Here is a 25,416-nt window from a genome sequence, read left to right on the forward strand (position 1 = left end):
GGCCCACAGCCAGGTGGAGGATGGCAACTTGAGGCTGAGCACAAAAGTCCTGGAGCCCTACCCTGTAATCTCACCTCTAACCAATCAGAAGAAGGTCACACAGTCCACTGCCTTCACCCCAAATTTTGCCTTTAAAACTTCTCCTGGAAAACCATTAGTGAGTTTGGGGCTTTGGAGGACGAGCCACTTGTTCTATTTGCTTGAAAAGTGAAAGTCACTCAGTCATGTCCAACTCTGCAACCCCATGGAGACTATACATTCCATGGAATTCTCTAGGCCAGAATACTGAAGTGGATAGTCTTTCCCTTCTCCAGGGGATCTTCCTGACCCAGGGATCCAACCAGAGTCTCCTGCATTGCAGGCAGATTCTTTACCAGCTGAGCTACCAGGGAAACTGCTACTTGCTTGACCCTGCAGTAAGCCATTCTCTGTTCCAATCTCTTGATTTGTTTGGCTTCACTATGGGTTGAGCAAGAACTTGCATTTGGCAACAGGTCGAATACTATTATGCTGCACTGTGAAACCAGGTTTAGGAGTGTCTGGTAGTGTTGAAGAGGAGGGAATTTTCCTCTTAAGCTTCCAAGTTCTTCTGTCTGGTCTTGTTACTTGAAAACTGGGTTTGCCTCTTTTGGTGTTGAACCAAGAGACTCAACTAGGCCAAAGATTGGGAGAAGGAGAGATTATTACCTGCAGCATTTAAGGAGAACACTGGGATCTTTCCCAAAGCAGTGTCTCCCCGAATAAAGAAATTGGGGAAGTTTTAAGTTAAGGATATATGCATATTCATGAAGGGGCTTGAGCAGAGGAAAATTCAACATTGAACAGCGATAATTCTAGAATCCTAGCTTTAGTTGTCTAAAGTCTGAAAAAGTCAACATCATCTTTCTGTCCTCCACCTCAGGTGGTGGGGCCTTAGTTTCTGTAGAACTCAGAGATATGTTACTCTGTATATCCCTTGAAGAGGAAATAGGACTTTGTTTTATCACTCCACTATTGTTTGATTTAGCAGCATTGTTTGACTGCCTTTTCTCTGTTCCTACGTTCCTTTGTTCCCTTAAGATCATTTGTTACTAAATCTGTTTAACGGCAAGGAGATCACAAAATGGCTTAGGCCGGGACTTCCCTGGTGATCCAGTGGTTGAGAATCCACCTTTCAATGCAGGGGACATAAGTTCCATCCCTGGTCAGGGAACTTATGTCCCATATGCCACAGAGCATCTAAACCCATGTGCAGCAACTACTGAGCCCGCACACTCTGGAGCCCCCATACCACAACTAGAGAGAAGCATGCCCCAACAAGAATCCCAGGTGTCACGACTAAGCCCCGACACAGTCAAAAAAAGAGGCTGGGCCAAAATGGCTTCTCTGCATTCTTTCCTGGAGAATCCCAAGGACAGAGGGGGCTGGTAGGCTACAGTCTATATGGGGTCAAAAAGAGCTGGACACAACCGAAGCAATTTAGTACATATATGCATATATGTCAGAAAAAGCATTCCTGGTTCTCTTTCTCCAGTGACCCACTACCCTATCTGCTTACAATCTAAGAATTAAGTTGACATGACATAGGTTAGCAGAATAAAATCAGACAAAACTTTAATAACGTGCATACTTGGGAGAGATCCAGGAAAACTGAGTTACTTGCCAAAATAGCTAAAGACAAAAGAGGATGTTGGGAGTTGTGATTTGGGAATTCAAAGAGGAGGAAGGCAATTCAGCCAGAGATGGAAAATGTTTGCTGAGCTACTCAGAGACAATGGAACAGGTAGTGGACTCATCTCTAGGCCCTGCCAAGAGTTTTCCCACCTCACTTAACTCGTGTTCTTTGCAGATCTCTGGACTGCTTTATTCTGAAAACAGCCCTTTATCTAAACTCGTGTGTGCATACTCAGTGGCATCCGACTCTTTGCAACTCCATGAACTGTAGCCTGCCAGGCTCCTCTGTTCATGGAATTTTTCAGGCAAGAATACTAGAGTGGGTTGCCATTTCCTACTCCAGGGGATCTTCCGGACCCAGGGATCAAACCTGCATCTTCTGCACCTCCTGCAGGGAGATGTAAAAAGAAAAATTTCCTGAGTCTTCTTTTTCTTAAATATAATCAATCTAAATTAACCCTCATGCCAAAGAGACATATTTGGGGTGGCAAAATTTGCTCCCGTACAGCTACTTCCTTGTGAAGTGCCTGAGATTATGTGTATCTGTGAAGACAGTGCCTTGAAGGTAAACCATAGTATGTCACTCCAACGTATGCCTTTTTGACAAAAAACAGTTTTGAGTTGAGGGCAATTTAGAACCATCAAATGCAGGAAAAACTCTCTCCACCCTCACCCATTTCTGCCTAAAGGCAGGATATAAATTCTCCTTTACAGGACACAACTCTAAACTCTTAGCCCATAGACAACACCAGAGGAATGTGCAAATAAATTTTACTCCATTAGTTTCCTCCCACAGTTTGCCACCCTTGGAAGTTCAAGACTGCTTTTCTTTATCCTGTCATTTCTCAATAAATTTATGTTCTTTGTTGAAGATACCACATAATATGGAGTTCTAAGCCACACTTTGAATTGCTCTTGTTAAGGTTTTCCCATATGACAGGTACACACAAGTTAATAAATTGTTTTTGTCCTGTTAATCTTTTTCGTGAAAGAGACCTGGGTGGAAACCTAAGATGGCTAGAGGTAAGATTTTTCTTTTATTGTAGCCCTATTATATTTTGGGGATGGTTTTGATAAGCCCACACTTCTGGCTCTTGCTTTCTATGAGCAGTGTGTTGTGGGTCTTTGTGTTACTAGATGTTAGGTTTTTGATGATCAGTGTCTGAAGTGTGTGCCTTCAGGAATGTGGAGCTATTCTAGTTGGATGAATAATTATAGGCACAAGCAACACTGGAAAGGGAGAGGCAAGGTTATCGTTATTTCTGAGACAGAATTGTAGGAGTATACTGAAAGAGATTTTCATATATTGAGGTATGGGGAAGTCATTCTGGCTTGTACATTATTTAACTCAAATTCTATGCTAACTAAAACAGGCTGTCTGTGGCCTATCAAATGTACACTGCACATCTGCTTCAGTTATTAAGGGAAAAGGTTCAAAGACCAGAAGTAAAGAATGTCCATTTTAAAGATAAAGATTAAATGCCTCTCTTCCTGAGATGCCAATGTACCAGCTCCTCCGATAAGACTCCCTTCCTTGGTGCCAAGGCCTTACTCACGCGCTGTGAACATGCTCATCTGTTTTGTTTTGTTGAACCTTGAAGGAATGTATCCCTGACTTGTTTGGTGTTCTTTGTGCTGACAAGATACGACTGTGCTGAAAACCATGCTTCTCTAGAGCAGTTCCTCCAAGTTATCTGTGAAGCTGTCTTCCAAGATATTGTTTTCAGTGTGGCTCACACAAAACTCTTTTTGATTTCTATTATAGATTGTTTATTCATTATTTTTGTGGCAGTGTAATCACAAAGTTGAAATTAATAGGACTTTGTAAAACAAAAGAGAGAGGAACTTTATTTTCTCCCATAATTGCACTTATAGTATTCCTCTGTGGATGAGGGTCTTTTCCCCTGCTCCTAGATGAAATCTTGGATAAACTCAATGTCTTCATTGGGTAATAAAAGTTTCTTTGAACACTTTTAAAAGATCAGTCTCATTTTAGTAGTTAAAAATATCTTTTAGTTTCAACTAAAAAAAATAAAGTGAAGTGAACTGAAAGTTGCTCAGTCGTATGTTCCTCTTTGCAACTCCACGGAATTCTCCTGGCCAGAATACTGGAGTGGGTAGCCTTTCGCTTCTCCTGGGGATCTTCCTAACCCAAGGATTGAACCCAGTTCTCCTGCATTGCGGGCAGATTCTCTACCAGCTGAGCCACAAGGGAAGCCCAAGAATACTGGAGTGGGTACCCTATCCCTTCTTCAGTGATCTTCCTGACCCAGGAATTGAACCAGGGTCTCCTGCATTGCGAGCGGATTCTTTATCAACAGAGCTATCAGGGAAGCCCCTCCCCCCAAAAAAATGTACAACCAAAATGTTGAGAATTTTATTATTGAGGAATATAGCCTAAGATGGGGCTTCTCTGGTGGCTCAGTGGTAAAGAATCCACCTGTCAATACAGAACACACTACAGACTCAAGTTCAATCCCTGGGTCAGGAAGATCCCCTAGAGAAGGAAATGGCAACCCACTCCAGTATTCTTATCTGGGAAATGCCATGGAGAGAGGAGCCTAGCGGGCTATAGTCCATGGGGTGACAAAGAGTCAGACATGACTGAACGATTAAACAACAGTGATAGCCTAGGATACAGCCTCTCAGATATCTCTGAGGAATTGTCCCAAAGAGGTAAGGGAGGAGCCAGGATGTATAAGATTTTTTGCTGGTGGGGGGTGGGGGGTGGGGGTGGGGTGGAACATATAGTCAAACATCAAATATTTCTGCAAATCACAAAAACCAGACATCTCAAGTTAATGATTTTAGTGCTTTTCTATGTATAGAAAGATGCAAGAGTCTGAGTGCATTGAAATTATTCCCTTGATATGCATTTTAACTGCTAGGACCAGTATTCTATTTTTCTCCATCCTGAATTCTCCTAAGGGCTCACTTTCAGGGGTGACTGCAATGGCAGATGGTTTGATGATGGATTTTTTGTTTACTGAAATGGCAAGCAATATTTCTTGTCCACATTAGCAATAAAAATGTGCAGTGTAATAATACTTCATTTAAAGAAAAAAAAACTTCTTGTTTCTTTTTGACCATCTTCAAATATGGTTAAATCTCAGTTATTGGTTATATCAATATAATTATGTAAATTTTTTAAAATTCAAAACCAAATGTTGTTTTAGATACATTTTTGTCTATTAAGGACTTAATTAGGGACTTCCCTGGTGGCCTAGTGGCTAAAGACTCCATGCTTCCAATGCAGGGGGCCTGGGTTTGATCCCTGCTCAAGGAACTACTTCCCACATGTTGAAACTAAGACCCAGTGTGGCCAAATAAATATTTTTTCTTTTTAAAAGGACTTAATTAGCTTTCTATGTATCTGTTGCTAGTTTTTAGAGATGTTCCAATGCATGCATTTTACGTTGTTCAAATATCCAGTTGGTATCTCTCAGGTTTCCATTCTGTGGCTCTAAGTAGACTGTACACTTACTGTGAAACTTACTTTCATTGTCTTCCTGAATTGGATTCCTGTTTCCTAGAATTAAATTGATTTTTGCTAACTTTTCATTTTTGCTCAAGTTCCTTTTCCAATGGCTTCCTTAAGATACGTGTTAGAAAGTGAAAGTGAAGTCGATCAGTCGTGTCCTACTCGTAGCAACCCTGTGGACTGCAGCCTACCAGGCTCCTCCATCCATGGGATTCTCCAGGCAAGGATACTGGAGTGGGTTGCCATTTCCTTTTCCGGGGGATCTTCCCCACCCAGGGATCGAACCCAGATCTCCCACATTGCAGGCAGATGCTTTAACCTCTGAGCCACCAGGGAAGAAGAAATTACCTCCTGCTGCAGTGGTTAAGACTGTGCTTCTGAGGGCTCAGGTTTCAATCCCTGGTTGCCATGTGGCCAAAAGGAGAAAAAAAGAAAAAATATGCATGTTTTAGAGATGAATATTTGAGTCTTTCATGTTTGAAAATGGCTTTATTCTACACACTTTGCCAGTATTCAGAATCTGGAAACATCACCTCAAAGTTTCCTGGTCGCTCCTGTTGTCAAGTCTAATGCCAATTATTTTCTGTTCCTTTGTATATTATCTTATGCCTCCTTCCTGCTCATCTGCTAATACTTACTGCTTTTTATATTTCCAATGTATTAACTTTCAGTTTGTAGGATTTAGTTCTGCAGATGTTTCTTATATGTTTGTTATTTGATAGTCTTCTCTAGGCTTTTCCGTCCTCTTCCTAGAATTTGTATTTGTATTTGAAATCTTTTTCATGAGTTGTATCTAACTTCTCCTTCACTGCTTTCTATTCTTATAGATACAACATAATCTCTGATCTCTCAGAGATTAGATTTGTTTGAAGTTTTCTTGTCCATTTTTCTCTATGTCCAAATCACACTTAAAATTTTTTTTATTCTCTCCCTTTTGTATGGAATACTTTCCTGAAATGTGTAACGATTCTGGCCTCCAGTTGTGAGGTAAAACTTCTCAACTGGTAGACTTTAGAGCCAACCTTTTCCCCAGGAGACTGCCAGAGCTCTGTTCTCTGCTTTTTAGTTTAGAGCAGAGGACAGCTCCAGTCTCTTGCGTTACTGGTGTCTGGGGCCAGGATGGGGAAGATCCTGAGAGGCCCAAAGTCCTGGGTATGGTTTTTCACTCCATCTGTCTGTGCCTCAGGCTTATCTTTCTTTGTGCAGGTATACATCCTCTCCAGGTCAATTTATCCAGAGATCAAACCTCCCATTAGTGTATTATATTTGGTTAGAGAAAAAAGTAAAGGGAGAGAGAAATTAATTGTGCACAAATTTTAAACCAGTTTCCTGTTTCCAGTTCTGTATCTCTCCAGTGTCATCAAATTTCATACCTGAATGTCCAGAGGTCTTATATAGTTAATTGTCTCACTCTGTAGGCCCTTGGAAACCAGAGCTCTCCAACAGTTCTCATCTGTTGTCATTTTCATTTTCTTTCATTCTCACATGTTAATATTTTTTGTCTTTCTCAACTAAATATGCTCACTTTAATCTCTCTTTTTTTTTTGTAGAGGAAAAATGGAAAATAAATGCATCCACTGGCTCTGTTTATGGGAAAGCCTCTCTTACTCTTTCTAAATCATAAGATTTTGCTTTTGTACTGGAAGTTTTTCTCTTATGTCCATTTTTCTCTTTTCGCTACCAATTTTCTTATTTCATTAATTTCCACTTTTTTCTCTATTGATTTCTTCTGACCGCTTTCAGTACTTTTTGTCAATGAAAACTTAATTAAAAGTCTAAGAAACAAATAGAGAATTGTACTTGAGCCAACCTGAGGATTATAACCCAAGAGACAATCTTTCAGAAAACTCTGAGGATTATTTTCCCCGTTAGAGATTAAAGCGGATTTATATGTGTTTTCAATGCAAAGGATTAACAGGATCATTGCATGGAGCTGGGACTCAGGGATCTTTCATCGCGACCTGCCTTACCACGTTTCCACTCTGTCCCTCTCTCCCATTAGATGTAATTTCCACATAACCCGAACCAGGAACCAGGTTTGGTGGCACAGATACAGTATAATTGATGTAAAATGTTATACATTACAGGTGTACAATACAGTGATTCATGAATTTTAAAGGTTATAATTCACTTATTATAAAATATTGGCTATATTCCCTGTGCTGTATTAATACAATATAGCTTTCTAGCTTTTTTTTTTTAAGTTTTTTTTTGTTAATGTGGACTGGTTTTTTTTTTAAGCTCACTGTGTTGGGTCTTAGTTTCGTCATGCAGGAGCTTGTGGTGTGCAGGCTCAACAGCTGCAGCGTGCAGGCTTCTCCTCTAGGGGCTCACAAGGCAGGAATTTTAAAGACAGGAATCATGAGGGAGAAAGAGTATCTATCTGCATCTTGCCACCAGGGCCCACCCCACTGCAAACAAGCAGCAGAGATCTAGAAATCCGGGCTGTCAGAAACCAAAGGAAAGAAAGGCTGGTTCACCCTCCCTGCTGTTCTCCAGGTACTTGCCCCAGAACCGTACCCCTGCCCTTCCGCAATGGAAGCCAACTGTGCAGGCTTCAGTGGCAGAACCAAACCTCAAAAGGAGAGAACCAGACAAAAAAATGAATATCAGAGTGGAATGGTTTAAATCATCCTCTTGGCCTCTAGTGAATCCGAGCCTCATTCTGTGCTCATTGGACTCCATTTGCCTAATGGGAAACACCTGACCATATGGAAGGAATTAAAAAAACAAAAACAAAACAAGATGGGACCACAGTTCCAGGAAGAACCCTGCTTTTTCCAAGAAAATCCAAACCTCTTTCTCCCCTCATGATCCCTATTTTTTAAAGTTCCTGCCTTGTGACCCACTAGAGGAGAAGCTGCGACTACTGAGCCTGCACATGGAAACTAAGACCCAACACAGTCAACTTAAAAAAAAAAAAATCTTAAAAGAATAAAACAAGCTACAAGGATACATTGTATTAATACAACATAGGGAATATAGCCAATATTTTATAAGTGGGTTATAACCTTAAAAATTCATGAACCACTGTATTGTACACCTGTAACATATAATATTTTATATCAGTTGTACTGCAATAAATTTTTTAAAAACTGAAGTTTATTCAGTGAAAAACACAAATATACAGTAGAGTATCAACAAGTGTTTTCTTTCCCACTTCTGACACTGGAAGGAAAAAAATGGATACCTTTGGGGATCTGTCAGAGACCTAAGTGCAATCAAGAGGTTGTTCAAAGGTATAAACTAATAAAATCTCTTTGCTTTCTTCAATAACTTCAGTTTGTTTAACAGATGGATTTGTTCTTATCTCAGTTCAGTTCAGTTCAGTCGCTCAGTCGTGTCCGACTCTGCAACCCCATGGACTGCAGCATGCCAGGCCTCCCTGTCCATCACCAACTCCCAGAGTCCACCCAAACCCATGTCCATTGAGTCGGTGATGCCATCCAACCACCTCATCCTCTGTCATCCCCTTCTCCTCCTGCCCTCAATCTTGCCCAGCATCAGGGTCTTTTCAAATGAGTCAGCTCTTCGCATCAGGTGGCCAAAGTATTGGAGTTGCAGCTTCAAAATCAGTCCTACCAATGAACACCCAGGACTGATCTCCTTTAAGATGGACTGGTTGGATCTCCTTGCAGTCCAAGGGACTCTCAAGAGTCTTCTCCAACACCACAGTTCAAAAGCCCATTTCTTCCATGCTCAGCTTTCTTCATAGTCCAACTCTCAAATCCATACACGACCACTGGAAAAACCACAACCTTGACTAGATGGACCTTTGTTGACAAAGTAATGTCTCTGCTTTTCAATATGCTATCTAGGTTGGTCATAACTTTCCTTCAAAGGAGTAAGCGTCTTTTAATTTCATGGCTGCAATCACCATCTGCAGTGATTCTAGAGCCCAGAAAAATAGAGTCAGCCACTGTTTCCACTGTTTCTTCATCTATTGCCATGAAGTGATGGGACCAGATGCCATGATCTTCGTTTTCTGAATGTTGAGCTTTAAGCCAACTTTTTCACTCTCCTCTTTCACTTTCATCAAGAGGCTCTTTAGTTCCTCTTCACTTTCTGCCATAATGGTGGTGTCATCTGCATATCTGAGGTGATTGATATTTCTCCCGGCAATCTCGATTCCAGCTTGTGCTCCATCCAGCCCAGCATTTCTCATGATGAACGCTGCATATAAGTTAAACAAGCAGGGTGACAATATACAGCCTTGACGTACTCCTTTTCCTATTTGGAACCAGTCTGTTGTTCCATATCCACTTCTAACTGTTGCTTCCTGACCTGCATATAGGTTTCTCAAGAGGCAGGTCAGGTGGTCTGGAATTCCCATCTCTTTCAGAATTTTCCACAGTTCATTGTGATCCGCACAGTCAAAAGCTTTGGCATAGTCAATAAAGCAGAAATAGATGTTTTTCTGGAACTCTCTTGCTTTGTCGATGATCCAACGGATGTTGGCAATTTGATCTCTGGTTCTTCTGCCTTTTCTAAAACCATCTTGAACATCTTGAACCAGCTTGAACAGTTCACGGTTCACGTATTGCTGAAGCCTGGCTTGGAGAATTTTGACCATTACTTTACTAGTGTGTGAGATGAGTGCAATTGTGTGCTAGTTTGAGCATTCTTTGGCATTGCCTTTCTTTGGGATTGAAATGAAAACTGACCTTTTCCAGTCCTGTGGCCACTGCTCAGTTTTCCAAATTCGCTGGCATATTGAGAGCAGCACTTTCACAGCATCATCTTTTAGGATTTTAAATAGCTTAGCTGGAATTCCATCACCTCCACTAGCTTTGTTTATAGTGATGCTTCCTAAGTCTCACTTGACTTCACATTCCAGGATGTCTGGCTCTAGGTGAGTGTGAGTGATCATACCATGGTGATTACCTGGATTGTGAAGATCTTTTTTCTACAGTTCTTCTGTGTATTTTTGCGACCTCTTCTTAATATCTTCTGCTTCTGTTAGGTCCATACCATTTCTGTCCTTTATTGAGTCCATCTTTGCATGAAATGGTTCCTTGGTATCTCTAATTTTCTCTAAGAGATCTCTAGTCTTTCCCATTCTATTGTTTTCCTCTATTTCTTTGCACTGATCACTGAGGAAGGCTTTCTTATCTCTCCTTGCTGTTCTTTGGAACTGCACTCAAATGGGTATATTGTTCCTTTTCTCCTTTGCTTTTTGTTTCTCTTCTTTTCACAGTTATTTATAAGGCCTCCTCAGACAGCCATTTTGCTTTTTTGCATTTCTTTTCCATGGGGATTGTCTTGATCCCTGTCTCCCGTACAATGTCATGAACCTCCGTCCATAGTTCATCAGGCACTCTGACTATCAGATCTAGTCCCTGAAATCTATTTCTCACTTCCACTGTATAGTCATAAGGGATTTGATTTAGGTCATATTTGAATGGTCTAGTGGTTTTCTCACTTTCTTCAATTTAAGTCTGAATTTGGCAATAAGGAGTTCATGATCTGAGCCACATGGCAAACCACTTCAATATTCTTGCCTTGAGAACCCGATGAACAGTATGAAAAGGCCAAAAGATAGGACAGTGAAAGATGAACTCCCCAGGTTGGTAGGTGCCCAATATGTTACTGGAGATCAGTGGAGAAATAACTCCACAAAGAATGAAGAGATGGAGCCAAAGCAAAAACAACACCCAGTTGTGGATGTGACTGGTGATGGAAACAAGGTCCGATGTTGTAAAGAGCAATATTGCATAGGAATCTGGAATGTCAAGTCCATGAATCAAGGCAAATTGGAAGTGGTCAAACAGCAGATGGCAAGAGTGAAGGTAGACATTTTAGGAATCAGCAAACTAAAATGGACTGGAATGAGTGAATTTAACTCAGATGACAATTATATCTACTACTGTAAGCAAGAGTCCCTTAGAAGAAATGGAGTAGGCATCACAGTCAACAAAAGAGTCTGAAATGCAGCACTTGGATACAATCTCAAAAACAACAGAATGATCTCTGTTCACTTCCAAGGCAAACCATTCATATCACTGTAATCCAAGTCTATGCCCTGACCAGTACTGCAGAAGAAGCTGAAGTTGAACGGTTCTATGTAGACCTACAAGACCTTCTAGAACTAACACCCCAAAAAAGATGTCCTTTTCATTATAGGGGACTGGCATGCAAAAGTAGGAAGTCAAGAAACACCTGGAGTAACAGGCAAATTTGGCCTTGGAGTACAGAATGAAGCAGGGCAAAGGCTAATACAGGTTTGCAAAGAGAATGCACTGGTCATAGCAAACACCCTCTTCCAACAACACAAGAAAAGACTACACATGGACATCACCACATGGTCAACACCAAAATCAGATTAATTATATTCTTTGCAGTCAAAAACAGAGAAGCTGTATACAATCAGCAAAAACAAGACTGGGAGCTCACTGTGGCTCAGATCATGAACTTCTTATTGCCAAATTCAGACTTAAATTGAAGTAGGGAAAACCACTAGACCATTCAATTATGACCTAAATCAAATCCCTTATGATTATACAGTGGAAATGAGAAATAGATTTCAGGGACTAGATCTGATAGACAGAGTGCCTGATGAACTATGGATGCAGGTTCATGACATTGTACAGGAGACAGGGATCTAGACCATCCCTTAGAAAAAGAAATGCAAAAAAGCAAAATGGCTGTCTGAGGAGGCCTTACAAATAGCTGTGAAAAGAAGAGAAGTGAAAAGCAAAGGAGAAAAGGAAAGATGTACCCATTTGAATGCAGTTCCAAAGAACAGCAAGGAGAGATAAGAAAGACTTCCTCAGTGATCAGTGCAAAGAAATAGAGGAAAACAATAGAATGGGAAAGACTAGTGATCTTCAAGAAAATTAGAGATTCCAAGGTGACATTTCATGCAAAGATGGACTCAATAAAGGACAGAAATGGTATGGACCTAACAGAAGCAGATTAAGAAGAGGTGGCAAGAATACAGAGAAGAATTATATTTAAAAGATCTTCATGACCCAGATTATCAAAATGGTGTGATCACTCACCTAGAGCCAGACATCCTGGAATGTGAAGTCAAGCGAGGCTTAGGAAGCATCACTATAAACAAAGCTAGTGGAGGTGATGGAATTCCAGCTGAGCTATTTAAAATCCTAAAAGATGATGCTGTGAAAGTGCTGCACTCAATATGCCAGCAAATTTGGAAAACTCAGCAGTGGTCACAGCACTGGAAAAGGTCAGTTTTCATTCCAATCCCAAAGAAAGGCAATGCCAAAGAATGCTCAAACTAGCACACAATTGCATTCATCTCACACACTAGTAAAGTAATGGTCAAAATTCTCCAAGCCAGGCTTCAACAGTACATGAACTGTGAACTTCCAGATGTTAAGCTGGTTTTAGAAAAGGCAGAGGAACCAGAGTCAAATTGCCAACATCTGTTGGATCATTGACAAAGCAAGAGAGTTCCAGAAAAACATCCATTTCTGCTTTATTGACTATGCCAAGGCCTTTGACTGTGTGGATCACAAGAAACTGTGGAAAATTCTGAAAGAGATGGGAATACCAGACCACCTGACCTGCCTCTTAAGAAATCTGTATGCAGGTCAGGAAGCAACAGTTAGAAGTGGACATGGAACAACAGACTGGTTCCAAATAGGAAAAGGAGTACGTCAAGGCTGTATATTGTCACCCTGCTTGTTTAACTTATACGCAGAGTACACCGTGAGAAACGCTGGGCTGGATGAAGCACAAGCTAGAATCAAGATTGCCAGGAGAAATATCAATCACCTCAGATATGCAGATGACACCACCCTTATGGCAAAAAGAGAAGAAAAACTAAAAAGCCTCTTGATGAAAGTGAAAGTGGAGAGTGAAAAAGCTAGCTTAAAGCTCAACATTCAGAAAATGAAGATCATGGCATCTGGTCCCATCACTTCATGGCAAATAGAAGGGGAAACAATAAGAACAGTGACAAACCTTATTTTAGGGGGCTCCAAAATCACTGCAGATGGTGACTGCAGTCATGAAATTAAAAGATACTTACTCCTTGGAAGAAAAGTTATTACCAACCTAGACAGCGTATTAAAAAGCAGAGACATCACTTTGCCAACAATTTCCGTCTAGTCAAGGCTATGGTTTTTCCAGTAGTCACGTATGGATGTGACAATTGGACTATAAAGAAAGCTGAGTGTGGAAAAATGGATGCTTTTTAACTTGGAGAAGACTCTTGAGAGTCCCTTGGACTGTGAGGAGATCCAATCAGTCCATCCTAAAGGAAATTAGTCCTGAATATTCAATGGAAGGAGTGATGCTGAAGCTGAAACTCCAATACTTTGGCCACCTGATGCAAAGAACTGACCTTGGAAAAGACCCTGATCCTGGGAAAGATTGAAGGTGGGAGGAGAATGGGACGACAGAGGATGAAATGGTTGGATGGCATCACCGACTGAATGGACATAGTTTGGGTAAACTCTGGGAGTTGCTGATGGACAGGGAGGCCTGGCGTGCTGCATTCCATGGGGTCGCAAAGAGTTGGACATGACTGAATAACTGAACTGAACTGAAACAAAAGCAAGAACATTAATCCCTGGGAGACGACAGGATCAGAATTCAGACTCGCTACAACATATATAAAATGTCCAGGTATCAACAACAAAAAAATGAGAACTACAAAGAAATGGAAAATGTGACTCATAAATAGGAAAAAAGTTAATAGAAACCATCTCTGAGGGGGCAAAGATGATGGACTCAGCAGAAAAAAGACTTAAAATCAGCTATTATAAATATGCTCAATGATCTAAATGGAACAATAATTAAAGAACTAAAAGAAATGATGACAGTCATCAAATAAAGAATGTCAATACAGAGATAAAAATTATTTTTTAAAAAGAACTTAATAGAATTTCTAGCTTGGAAGAGTTTAATATCTGAAATGAAAAGTTCCCAAGAGAAGCTCAAGAACAGACTCAGCTGGCAGAATGATGAATCTGTGAACCTGATGATAGACCACTGGAGATTATCTGTCTGAAAAAAAGAAACATTAAAAAAAAAAAAAACAATGTCAGAAACTTGGACAATAATCAAGCATATCAAGAATACACAGTACCCAAAGTCTAACAGCTACTTTGAAGGAGAGCGGAGAAAGGCGCAGAAAAATTATTTGAACAAAAAATGGCCCAATGTTTCCTGAATATGATAGGGAAAAAATCTACAAATCAAAGGTGCTCAACAAACTCCAAGCAAGATAAACAAAAATTAATTAACATTTAAACTCACACAATCAAGCTACTGAAAGCCAAAGACAAGTAGGAAATCTTGAAAGAAGAACAGTTCATCATGTACAAGGGAACCACAATTGGATTAACAGCTGATTTCCCTTCAGAACAATGGAGGACAGATTGCAGTTGGATGACTTTGAAAATGTGTTGTTTTTTTCTCTTAACTGACTCAAAAAATAATTTCACAAGACAACTATAAAACTGTACTGTTGAACTTACAGAAAGATGTGATGTATATGATAATTGCACAACAGGAAGGCATGGAGCTATATTAAAGCACAGTTTCTATATTTTGGATGTAAATTGATATTAATCTAAATAATTCTACATTAAGGTGAATACTGTCTTCTCTAGAGCAACCACTGAGAAAATAATTCAACATATTAAGAAATCTATAAAACTAAAATGTTACACTAGAAAAAATATTAAAAAGCTGTAAAGAAGACACAAAAAGACACAAGAAACAAATGGGTAATGTAAATTCAACAATATAAAAATTTGCCTTAATTTGAAATGTATTAACTGATCAAAAGCAGAGACTGTCATTCTCTAAATTAAACAATATTCAGGTGTATGCTATTTACAAGAGACACACTTTAGATTTAGGTAGATGGGTGGTTTGAAGTAAAATGACAGGGAAGCATACTATGCAAATAATAGCATGATAGCTAGAGTTTCCAACCATGTCAGGCAGAATAGTCTGTGATACAAAACAAAAAAAGTCACAAGAGACAAAAGGGAACATTTTACAATGATGAAAGTGTTAAAGTATATAAATATATAACAATTGTAAACATTGACAATGAGCAACAAAATAAATGAAGACTAGTAGAATTGAAAGAAGTAGACAGAAACAGCTGGATTCTCCAATTTGCCATTATCCCCTGGTGCAGGAAATGGCAAACTGAGTCCAATCAGGAGGGAGACACCACACAACAACTTGATCAGGAAATGTTTAAGTAAGTATTAACAATTACAGGGGATTATAATAGTGAGCAAGTAAGTAAAGCAAACTTTAGCAGATGTTTAAGAGCATTAAATCTCACAAACCGTGAGTTGAGATTGAGAACCCAAGGAAGATCCACCTTCTACAACAGAGACCCAGATGTTGTTGGAGAGGACATGGCCACTAGCTCACTGAAAAGACATTGCTACTATGCCAGGCTGATGAAACTTACTGGAAATCTGCCCTCTGGGGTGCTTGGGAAAGCTATTGTCTCACCAGAGATATTAACTACAAAACTGCTAGAGGAAAGCTACTAGGGCAATCGGCTGTTACTGGCTGCTGCTAGAGCCAGGCACTGGAGAAGCTGTGAATGATTCAGGAGCTGAGGTACTCTGCCACAAAATTATGTGAGGATGGGCATAACATTTAGAGGGCAAAGATGTATCTTCATAGAATAGTCTGACTACAATTGAATTTATAGCTAAGAGCAATAAAATTTTAAGTGTCACACATCACTGTCAATAATGGAGCTAATAGGGACTTTCCTGGTGGTTCAGTAGTTAAGGCTCCACTTCCAACATGGGGGTGAGGGTTTGATCCCTGGTCAGGGAACTAAGATCCTATATGCTGATCTGACCTAAGTGACATGCATAGAATATATACGTACCTTTCAAGCCTCTTTCTTTCTCTGAGTCTCTTATGTGGACTATTTATTTTGGAACAATGCTAGATACAATATGAAGGATACACAAACAGCAGAGAGGTTAATGTGGAGAAAATGAACATACCAGTATCAACTTATTAAGCATATAAAGAGGACCATCCAGCTCCAGTTGAGACTTGAGAAAACTGCAACCTCATGGGAATTGCCCAGAATCACCCAGCCACCTATTCCCAAGGGCTTCCCAGGTGGCTCAGTGGTGAAGAATCTGCCTGCCAATGCCAGAGATACAGGAGACATGGGTTTGCTCCCTGGGTCGGAAAGATCCCCTGGTGTAGGAAATGGCAAACTACACCAGTATTCTTGCCTGGAAAAATCTCATAGACAGAGGAGCCTGACCGGATACAGGCTGGCAGTCACAAAGAATTGGACACTACTGGTGACTGAGCACACGCCCATGCATGCACACCTGTTTCCAAAATTCTGACCTTTAAAAATGACAAAAGATAGTAAATGTTAGTGGTGTTGCTCAGGAGTAGATATTAAAGAAGGTTGTTTGTTAAATTAAAATATCCAGCAAGTCTCATGGTGTGAATGTTGCAGGCACAAACAAATAAGAATCCTCAACTTTTGTGTATTTGCCCATATTTTAAATAGTCTGATTCTCGATTACAATACATAAGTTTATCTCCAATAGTGTCCAACAGTTTCAGGCTAAACTGTTGTTACTACAAGGGTGAATGCTGGTTTCCCTGGTTTCAGGCACAGAATACCTTGATTTAGATCAGGTAGAGAAAGGCTTCTACTCTGCTAGGCAGGATTATGCCCACTCAGCAGGAAGTAACCGAACTAACAAGCTACCACCAAGCAGAATTATTCAGGAAAGATCAAAAGGAGAGAGGAACCGCCAGTCCATATGTGCTACCAACCTTCCAGAATCCTTCTGGCTGGAATCCATTTGGCTGAGCAATGCCTGTGCCATTAGGAAAGACCTAGTCAGAATGACTAGCCAGAGACAACCCGGAAACTAACCACATTACCATAAAACCCAAGACAGTGAGCTAGCTACATGGCAGAGCAGTCCTCTTGGATTCTCTTACTCTCCAGCTCATTGGAAGGATTGATGCTGAAGCTGAAGCTCCAATACTTTGGCTACCTGATGCCAAAAGCTGACTCATTGGAAAAGACACTGATGCTCAGAAAGATTGACGGTAGGAGGAGAAGGGGATGACAGAGGATAAGATGGTTGGATGGCATCACCGGCTCAATGGACATGAGTTTGAGCAAACTGGCAGATGGTGAAGGACAGGGATGTCTGGCGTGCTGCAGTCCACAGAGGTCTCAAAGCTCAGACAGAACTTAGCAACTGAACACCACCACCACTCCAGCTCTATGCCTGGGGTCCCTCTTCCCAATATAGTCTCTTGCTTTGCAGCCCACCTATCACCTAGGACAATTCATTTCCGAGTGTTACACAAGAGCCCACTCTTGGGTCCTGGAAGGGCTCTCCCTTCTAGCAACAATACTATATGTTCACTTGCACACTCATAACACACACACAATTTGACTGGATCATGAACCCACCTTCAGGAGCTTGCACTCAGTGATGCTTGGTGTCATATTACTGATTGAACAAGGCAGACTCCTCACGTGAAGGCCTGAAAGTTAAAGTGAACGTCGCTCAGTCGTGTCCGACTCTTTGCGACCTCGTGGACTATACAGTCCTTGGAAATCTCTAGGCCAGAATACTGGAGTGGGTGGCCTATCCCTTCTCCAGCGAATCTTCCCGACCCAGAATCCAACCCGGGTCTCCTGCACTGCAGGCAGATTATTTACCAACTGAGCTATTGGGGAAGCCTGAGAACTCGGAAAACAGCCCCGCAATCGCCTTATCCTAATTTACTACTACAATCAGTGCGATCACAATCGCACTCACCCCCTCCGGGCAGACCTTGAGAGCATCGACCCCATCCCTTGCCTCAGGTGTGGCCTCCAGCCATTCCGGATTTTAGGCTGAGCACGCGCAATCCGGCAGTCACTCCCAGAAGTGTCTGGGACTGGGTTGGGCGGCCGCTTTGAGCTGGTAACTATATAGGGCACCTCCAGCGATGAAGCAGATGACTTCCACCTCGGGTTCTTTGCTTGCTCCTGGAAGCATTGAAGGCTTGTGAATGGCATCCATCTAAGCAGGAAACCAGTAGGTCGCCACGGAAACGACTGTGCAAAGGGAGCCCGAACCACGAGGGACAGTGAGTGGCGGGGGGGGGGGGGGGGGGGGCGCTAGGGGAGGCGTTCAAAGTGTGGACGCCGAGCGCCGCTGCGCAGTCCACCCCTCTCCTCCGGGCTGTGGGCGCTTGAGCTGCGGGGAGGGTGGTTGCAGCCCTGAAAGAAAGTCGGAAAGGGTGAGTGGTTGTGAGAGGCCATGCTTGGTGCAAAGGGCAGCGTTGGGGGACCGGGGGTTGTTGACGGCGGTAGACGATTTTTTGAGACCGGAAGAGGTGCGCGGATATCCTTGCGTGTTGGGGACATAAGGTGCACATTTCTTATGTTAGCGTGGGTTGCTGTGGTTCTGTCTTGAGTGTTTGCGTGACCGGTGGCTCTAGGTTCACTGTGGCTTCTTTCGCCCTCCTCACAGCCACGTGCGGCTGCCACGGAGAAGTGGTTACAAGAGGGAGGTCAAATTCTGAGCCCTGGATGAAGGTTTCCAGGAAGAGAGTCACTGTTAGGGTAGGAAGTTAGATCAGTAATTGGCCCAGAGATGAGCGCGATAGACTCTAACAAGGGGATTCCTTCCTGAAAGAGTGCCCCAGGGAGTTCTCTAGGGCTTCGTGGAAGTGTTTAAGAAATTTAGCATTCTTGAGCTCTGACCTCTAGAATCTGCAGTGAGCAAAAGAGGCTCCAGCCACCGTAAATCATTCTGATTTTATGTAAGAGACCACGGAGCGGGTAACCTTGGAATGGGAAGCGTAAGCTCTCCATATATGACGATTCAGGGTCATTCCTCTTTAGGATTCTGTAGACCCAAAGGAACAGAAATATGAACTCAGTTGTGATGTGTGCTTGCAAATTAAGGTGAGCCAGAATTCAACTGTTCCAAGGCCGGAGTTGTTAACTAGCAGTTTTTTTTGGTCTGTTTTTTATAAGATTAAAGTGCAACACAAACCTTTTGAAATTGTATAGCGCACGGCAGTATGTATTTGGTAAATTTGCCTTTCTCTCAGGTTCCTCCTGCGTGCTTAATGGCTCAGTCGTGTCCAACTCTTTGCGACCCTTTGGACTGTAGCCCCCCCCCCCCCCCCCCTGTCTTGCAGGAGATTTTTCAGGCAAGAATGCTGGAGTCGGTTGCCATTTCCTCCTCCAGGTGATCTTCCTGACCCAGGAATTGAATCTGCATATCCTGTGTCTCTTGCAGGCGGATCCTTTATCCGCAGAGCTGGCAGGGAAGCCGCCATGGGTGTACATAACCCAAATTATTTAACATGGGCTTTAGATCTGAAATGAAAAATTGTTGTACCTCATAATGGTTTTGCAGAAAATTAGTGGCCAAGATTATGTGAATGGTTAAGAATATCATGAGACATCTAGGATTAAGTATTAGGCAGATAATAAAATTTACCTTTGTAAAGAATTAGTCAATATAAGGAAAAATGGTGTTATCTAATAATGTTAAACCGTGTCCACACTTATGGAAAACAGTTCTCCAGAAAATTTTCAATTATATAGCCATCCCATTTGAAAAGATAGAATTTTGTAGAACTGTTGCAGGAAGGCGGACCCCTTCCAGGGCCTGAAACTGGGCTCTTGTCTAACACTTGGAAATGAATTGTCGGAGGAGACACATGTGCTGACGAAGCAAGAGATTTTATTGGGAAAGGGCACCCCGGTGGAAAGCAGGAGGGTAAGGGAACCCAGGAGAACTGCTCTGCCACGTGGCTCACAGTCTTGGGTTTTATGGTGATGGGATTAGTTTCTGGGAGGTCTTTGGCTAATCATTTGGCTAATTCAGAGTCTTTCCTACTGGCGTACACATTGCTCAGCCAAGATGGATGCTAGCAAGAGGGATTCCAGGAAGTGGATGGACACGAAGTGTCTCCTTTAGACCTTTCCTGAACTCTTCTGGTTGGTGGTAGCTTATTAGTTCTGTATTTCTTATCAGGATCTCCTGTCATAAAACAACTCATGCAAATGGTTACTATGGTGCCTGGCCAGGGTGGGCGGTTTCAATCAGTGTGCTTCCCCTAACAGAACCTTTTGCAAGGATTATATCCCAAGAGATAATTTAATTGATTATTCACGGAAAGATCAAAGGCATGTGGCCCATCTTCTGAATATCTATCTTCATTAAATCTGCAAAGAAATTTCCCTTTCCATTAACAGTTGCTTAGTGAAATGTGTCTAATTATACAGATGCTGCACAACTAAAAAATGTTCACAAACAGGAAATGCTTTAATCACACTGAGTTTTCATGCCATGGTTATATTTACAGAATTTTTTCTAATGAAGAAAATGCATCCTTTTCCAGTGATGACACTTTTGAATATTTTAATATTTTGAAATATTTTTATGTTCTTGTTATGACAATGGAATTAAGGCAGGATTGTTTCCAAAATTTTCATTATCTAAGGAACTTATGGAGAACAGAGTTGGCATAATGCAGTACCCCACTGCCCAGAAATACAGACTTTCAAACTTTTGAGATATGTTTGCTGTTTTCATCAATGTACATTTCCAAGTGGTTTTGTTGCTATAGAACTGAATTAATCAAATAAAGGACTCCAACTCTAATTTTGAAGAAGTAATCTGACCCAATTATGGCCAAATTTGGATTTCTTTATATCAGTGCTTGCAAGTAGTAGAGGGAAGGGCTTTCTTTTTTTAAAAAAATTATTTATTTATTTATTTATTTATTTATTTATTTATTGGCTTGGCACAGTTGTGGTGAGCACCCTTCTCTTCGTTGCATGGGCAGGGTTCACCTTTTTGTGGCCTCTCTTGTTGCTGGGGCTTCCCAGGTGATGCAGTGGTAAGGAACCTGCCTGCCAATGCAGGAGATTCAATCCCTGGGTTATGTGTAGCCAGCCATAATGAAACTGAGAGTGTACCCTGTGGGGCGCTCCAAGCAGTACCTGTGGGGTCCAAATTGTTTCTGTGTCCCCTTTTCTTATTTGTAGGAAATAGGCTTCATTCAGGATCCTTGACCTTCCCAGAGTTCCCAAGAGTAGATTCAAACAGTGGGTAATCAGTGAAGGGAGAAAATGCATATACAAGGGAAAAGCAGTGAAGAAAAAAATAGTGCAGCCTTGGGGCAGCATGCCATTCCTCTAGGAGTATACAGAACAATACATCTGCAAAGAACTAAAGTGTGTGTTAGTTGGTTGGTTATAGACTCTTTGTGATCCCATGGACTGTAGCCTGCCAGGCTGCTCTGTCTATGAAATTCTTCAGGCAAGAATATTTTGCCATGCCATGAGGTATGCAGGATCTTAGTTTTATGACTACCTCTCTGTTAGTCTTTCCACGAATTATTAATATATTCATGTATTTTATAGAAAAGAAATATTGGCCAACCAGGTTTTTCTATTGACATTATATCTGGAATATTTTCCATGTCCTTAAATATTCTTCACAAGGTAATATTAATGACTACTTTGTTTTCTAGTATAATAATGGTGTGTCATATATTTAGTGAGTGAGCTTTGCTACATTCAAAATGTGGAACATTCTTGTCCATTTCCAATATCTTAACAAACTAACCAATTTCTAAGCCACTTAAGAGGTTCTGTTTGGGATGATATGACCTCTATTTAGTCTTAAAGTTAAAATGTTAAAAATGGAAGAAGGAATATCTTCTCACAGCAGATGAGTTGCTCAATCTCAGGTGCATATTCACCTGAACAAATTGATACATTGGCCAGAAAACTTCATGCTGAAGTGTCTGGGTCTGGCTTCAATACCTCTGGTCTATGCCCTTGTGCAGCTGCAGACTCTGGGAATTGGGGGATGAAATGGATTTATCCAGAATCCTAACTTCCCTAAATAACTATGATGGATAGCAGTTTGGAACTTGGAATGAAGGACATAATGATAATAATAGCTTAAATCCAGTGGGGAAACACAGCACTAAAGCACAGCTGGTCTCAAGGTCTTTCTCTTTCCCCAGGTGTGGTTTTCTGGACTCTGTTTTTCTGCTCAAGGAACCCTGAGGATCAATCAGCTCTTGCAGGTCCAAAATCATGGCCCGGGTAAGTTAATGTTCTGTCACAGTTGAAATTTGTGTGTTTTTCACATCATGTAAGTACTGTCCTTAATTTTTGTGAAGTTTCCTACCCAAGGAGGAAACTTCATTAGCCTACATCTTAGTTCTTTTCTTCCCATAAAGTGCACCACATTACCCAGCTTCTTCCCTACATGGCCCACTCTGAGCTAATTACTGTTCAGTATCATTATTGGCCAGATTACTCAACATCTCCCATGTGCCTATTCTTTTGTTAAAGACACCAAAGGATGGGAAAGCAGACAAGTTACTTGAAGTCAAGGTTTATGCATTTCCTGTCTGTTGTGTCCTCTGGTGAGACAGAGACAATTGTTCTATTTGTCCATCCATGAGATGTGGTCACTGGAGGGCTTAAATGGAGTGGATCTGCTTCCAAGCTTACTTGGATGGTTGTTGATAGGATCTAATTCCCTTTAGGCTGTTGATCTGGGAGCCTTCCTTTCTCAAGAGTCTTTGGCTGGAGACTGCTCTAGGTTTATTGTCATGTGGGCTTCTCCTTAGAGTGCCTCACCACAGAGCAAGTGGGAAATCACGAGAGGGAGAACAGTCTGGAAAGTACAGTCTTTTATATTCTGGTATTGGAAGTGTCATTCATTCACTTTTGCTAATTCTGTTTGTTAGAAGTAAGTATGTCAGTAGGTTCATGCCATCCTCAAAGATAGGGGATTATGCAGGGCATAAATGCCAGGATGGTGAAATCACTGATTACCATCTTTGAGGTTATCTTCCACACTCAGAATATGAAAAATGTTCGATGAGACATGGTAGATGGCAGTGAAAAAGAATATTGTAAGGAGTAGGTAAACACAGAATCCTAGTATTGGGGAAGGCCTTACAAATATTGTGTAAATGAACATATAAATGTTTATGCCTAATAGAATCTATATTATAAGATCTATAATATAAATCCATAACATATGTCTTATGATAAAATCTATTTGCTTATTCAAAGCACACGGTAATGTTTATGGTAAGATTTGACATCCACATTTCTCACCAAATTACTTTATTGTTGTAATGCATGGTTTCATTTTATCTACTTCTGTTTTCCAAATATTTTTCTGGATTTTCCTGAGTAATCCATAGGTTTGCCGTTCCAGGGACCAGTAACATTCAGGGGTATGGTGACAGAGTTCTTTCCGCATGAGTGGGAATTTCTCGACTCGCTTCAGAAGAAATTGTATTGTGATGTGATGATGGAGAACTATAGTAACTTGGTCTCACTGGGTATGTTTATTAGCCTCGGTTAGAATCTACTCTGTAGGCTATATGTTTTTTCCATTGTGATTTTTATGACTGCCTTTCAAGAAACTTGATTAAATTTGTTTTCCCTCTCCCCACTCCCCAAAAGTGATTTGACCTTTTTCACACTGGAAATGGCAACTCTGTCAAAACACTTTCATCTTCTCTATCCATCAGTGACTTTCACACCTCCCTTTGGTTCTCCTTTTAGTTTCCTCTCTTCCTTAAGGACCAAGGGGCTACTTTAGACTTCTTTTCCTTTGATTATGTAACCATTGTGAAAGGATCCAGGTTTCTTATTCATTTCTGCTCAGAATTGCTGTGGTCCTCAGTTATGTTATATGATTCAGTTATTGGGACATTAGCTTGATAAAGTACTCTAAACTGCTCTCATGTAAAGAGCTTCTTTAATGAAAAACACTCAGCTTCAATGACTTGCGCAAGGTCATATATGGTTGGGAAGTGTCACACACAGGAATTGATGCCAGGCTCTAGATTCTGTGTCTTCTACTATATTATGCTTACTCTCAAAAGTTATGAGGACAAAAGAGTTTAAATTTTTAATAAATAACAAAATAAAAACTTTTACCCTCCCTAACTGATCTCTTATTCTTTAATTCTCTGACTCTTCTCAAAAATCATATTCAATATGATTTCTGCCTTTTGTTTATTACAATTTTAATTTTAATTTTGACTTTTAAAGTTTGTGCCTATATTCTGTCACGCTTCTTTTCTTTGTAAGCAGGCCATTCCATTTCTAAGCCAGACATAATTGTGTTATTGGAAGAAGGAAGAAACCCCTGGATGGTTGTGAGAAAAGAAACAAGAAGCTGGAATACAGGTAAGTATGGTGAGCAAGCCAGGCAAGGGAAACCACCCATATAAGGGATTGCCCAGGTGGTCAACACTCAATGAACACATCACTGAAACATCATTTGGAAAAGCCCACTTCTTAGTGGAGAAAAAGCTTGTGATGTAGAGAGGATATCTTGGCAAGAAATATCTAGTGAGCTTTATGTTCACCTCATTAACCACTTGCCATTTTATACTCCTAGTTTTGTCCCTAATTTAGTGAGAGTTACCATCCTTCCACAGATGGTACATTTTTTTACCTCTATTTTGGATTCATTTACTTTGGAGATCCTCTTTCATATGTAGAGTTATATATGTGGCCCTGTTGCCTAAAAGTACATCATTCTATATCTAGCAGGTATTTGAGTACCCTGAGCCTGGCACTATGCTTAGCACAGTTAACTCAGTAATACTGAATCAACAGATAATGTTCCTCTAATCATGGGCATTGTAATATAGAAAGGATGATGTAAAACACACATGAAAACAACGTAATAGAAGCAGGTAGAAATATACCTGAATTAGTGAGGTGTGACTAACAAGATACTACTAGGTCAGTGTGTTAAGAAGAATCAGGTCTTATGAGATTTTGAGTTTCATTATGAAGAAATTAGGATTGTTTTCTAAAAGCGATTAGGGGTCATGTTCTCACGTAAGTTTTTATATCATTACCTTTTAAAAAAGATGTCAGCCTTTGTATTAATGTTGAGACTTACATAGAAATCCAGGTTAAATAAATAGAATGTGATGAGCTATTCACTTTCATATCTCTTACTTTTATTTCCTTTTGTTTTAATGTTGTCTTAACACTAACAGGTTGAGTTTATCCTCTTTCTTTCTATTTTGGTATTCTAAAATCATTTTCTCTTTAATTTCTACTTTATTCTTGAGCTCTGTTGTTTGTGAGCTTCGCTATTTCTCTTCATGTTGTTTTCTATTTCTAAGTACTTCCTTTCTTGTACCTCATTATCAAATAGCATAGTGTTAGTCTAGTTTGATGGCATTCGTTTGAGTTGTATTTCTCTTGTCTATGATGGTCATTTAGTCTGTTTTCTCTTCTGCATTCTTGTGTGGGA

At 40.7% G+C, this 25,416-nt stretch overlaps 1 protein-coding gene across 4 annotated transcripts in view; it reads left to right on the forward strand.

Moving 5' to 3' along the window:
• LOC138418787 (zinc finger protein 607-like) overlaps window positions 1-25,416 on the forward strand; it is a 92,431-nt gene that overhangs the window by 54,122 nt on the left and 12,893 nt on the right. For 2 of the 4 annotated variants that reach the window (XM_069550658.1, XM_069550659.1), the window contains 3 exons: window positions 22,133-22,214; window positions 23,347-23,473; window positions 24,234-24,329. In XM_069550658.1, the coding sequence (XP_069406759.1) occupies window positions 22,206-22,214; window positions 23,347-23,473; window positions 24,234-24,329 (232 nt within the window). In that variant the 5' untranslated portion in view covers window positions 22,133-22,205. Of the gene's footprint in view, window positions 1-22,132; window positions 22,215-23,346; window positions 23,474-24,230; window positions 24,330-25,416 lie in introns of all 4 variants that reach the window. The other 2 variants (XM_069550656.1, XM_069550657.1) reach the window with 1 other exon arrangement.

This window comes from Ovis canadensis, chromosome 14 (assembly GCF_042477335.2).
Source record: "Ovis canadensis isolate MfBH-ARS-UI-01 breed Bighorn chromosome 14, ARS-UI_OviCan_v2, whole genome shotgun sequence".
Classification (NCBI taxonomy): Eukaryota; Metazoa; Chordata; class Mammalia; order Artiodactyla; family Bovidae; genus Ovis; species Ovis canadensis.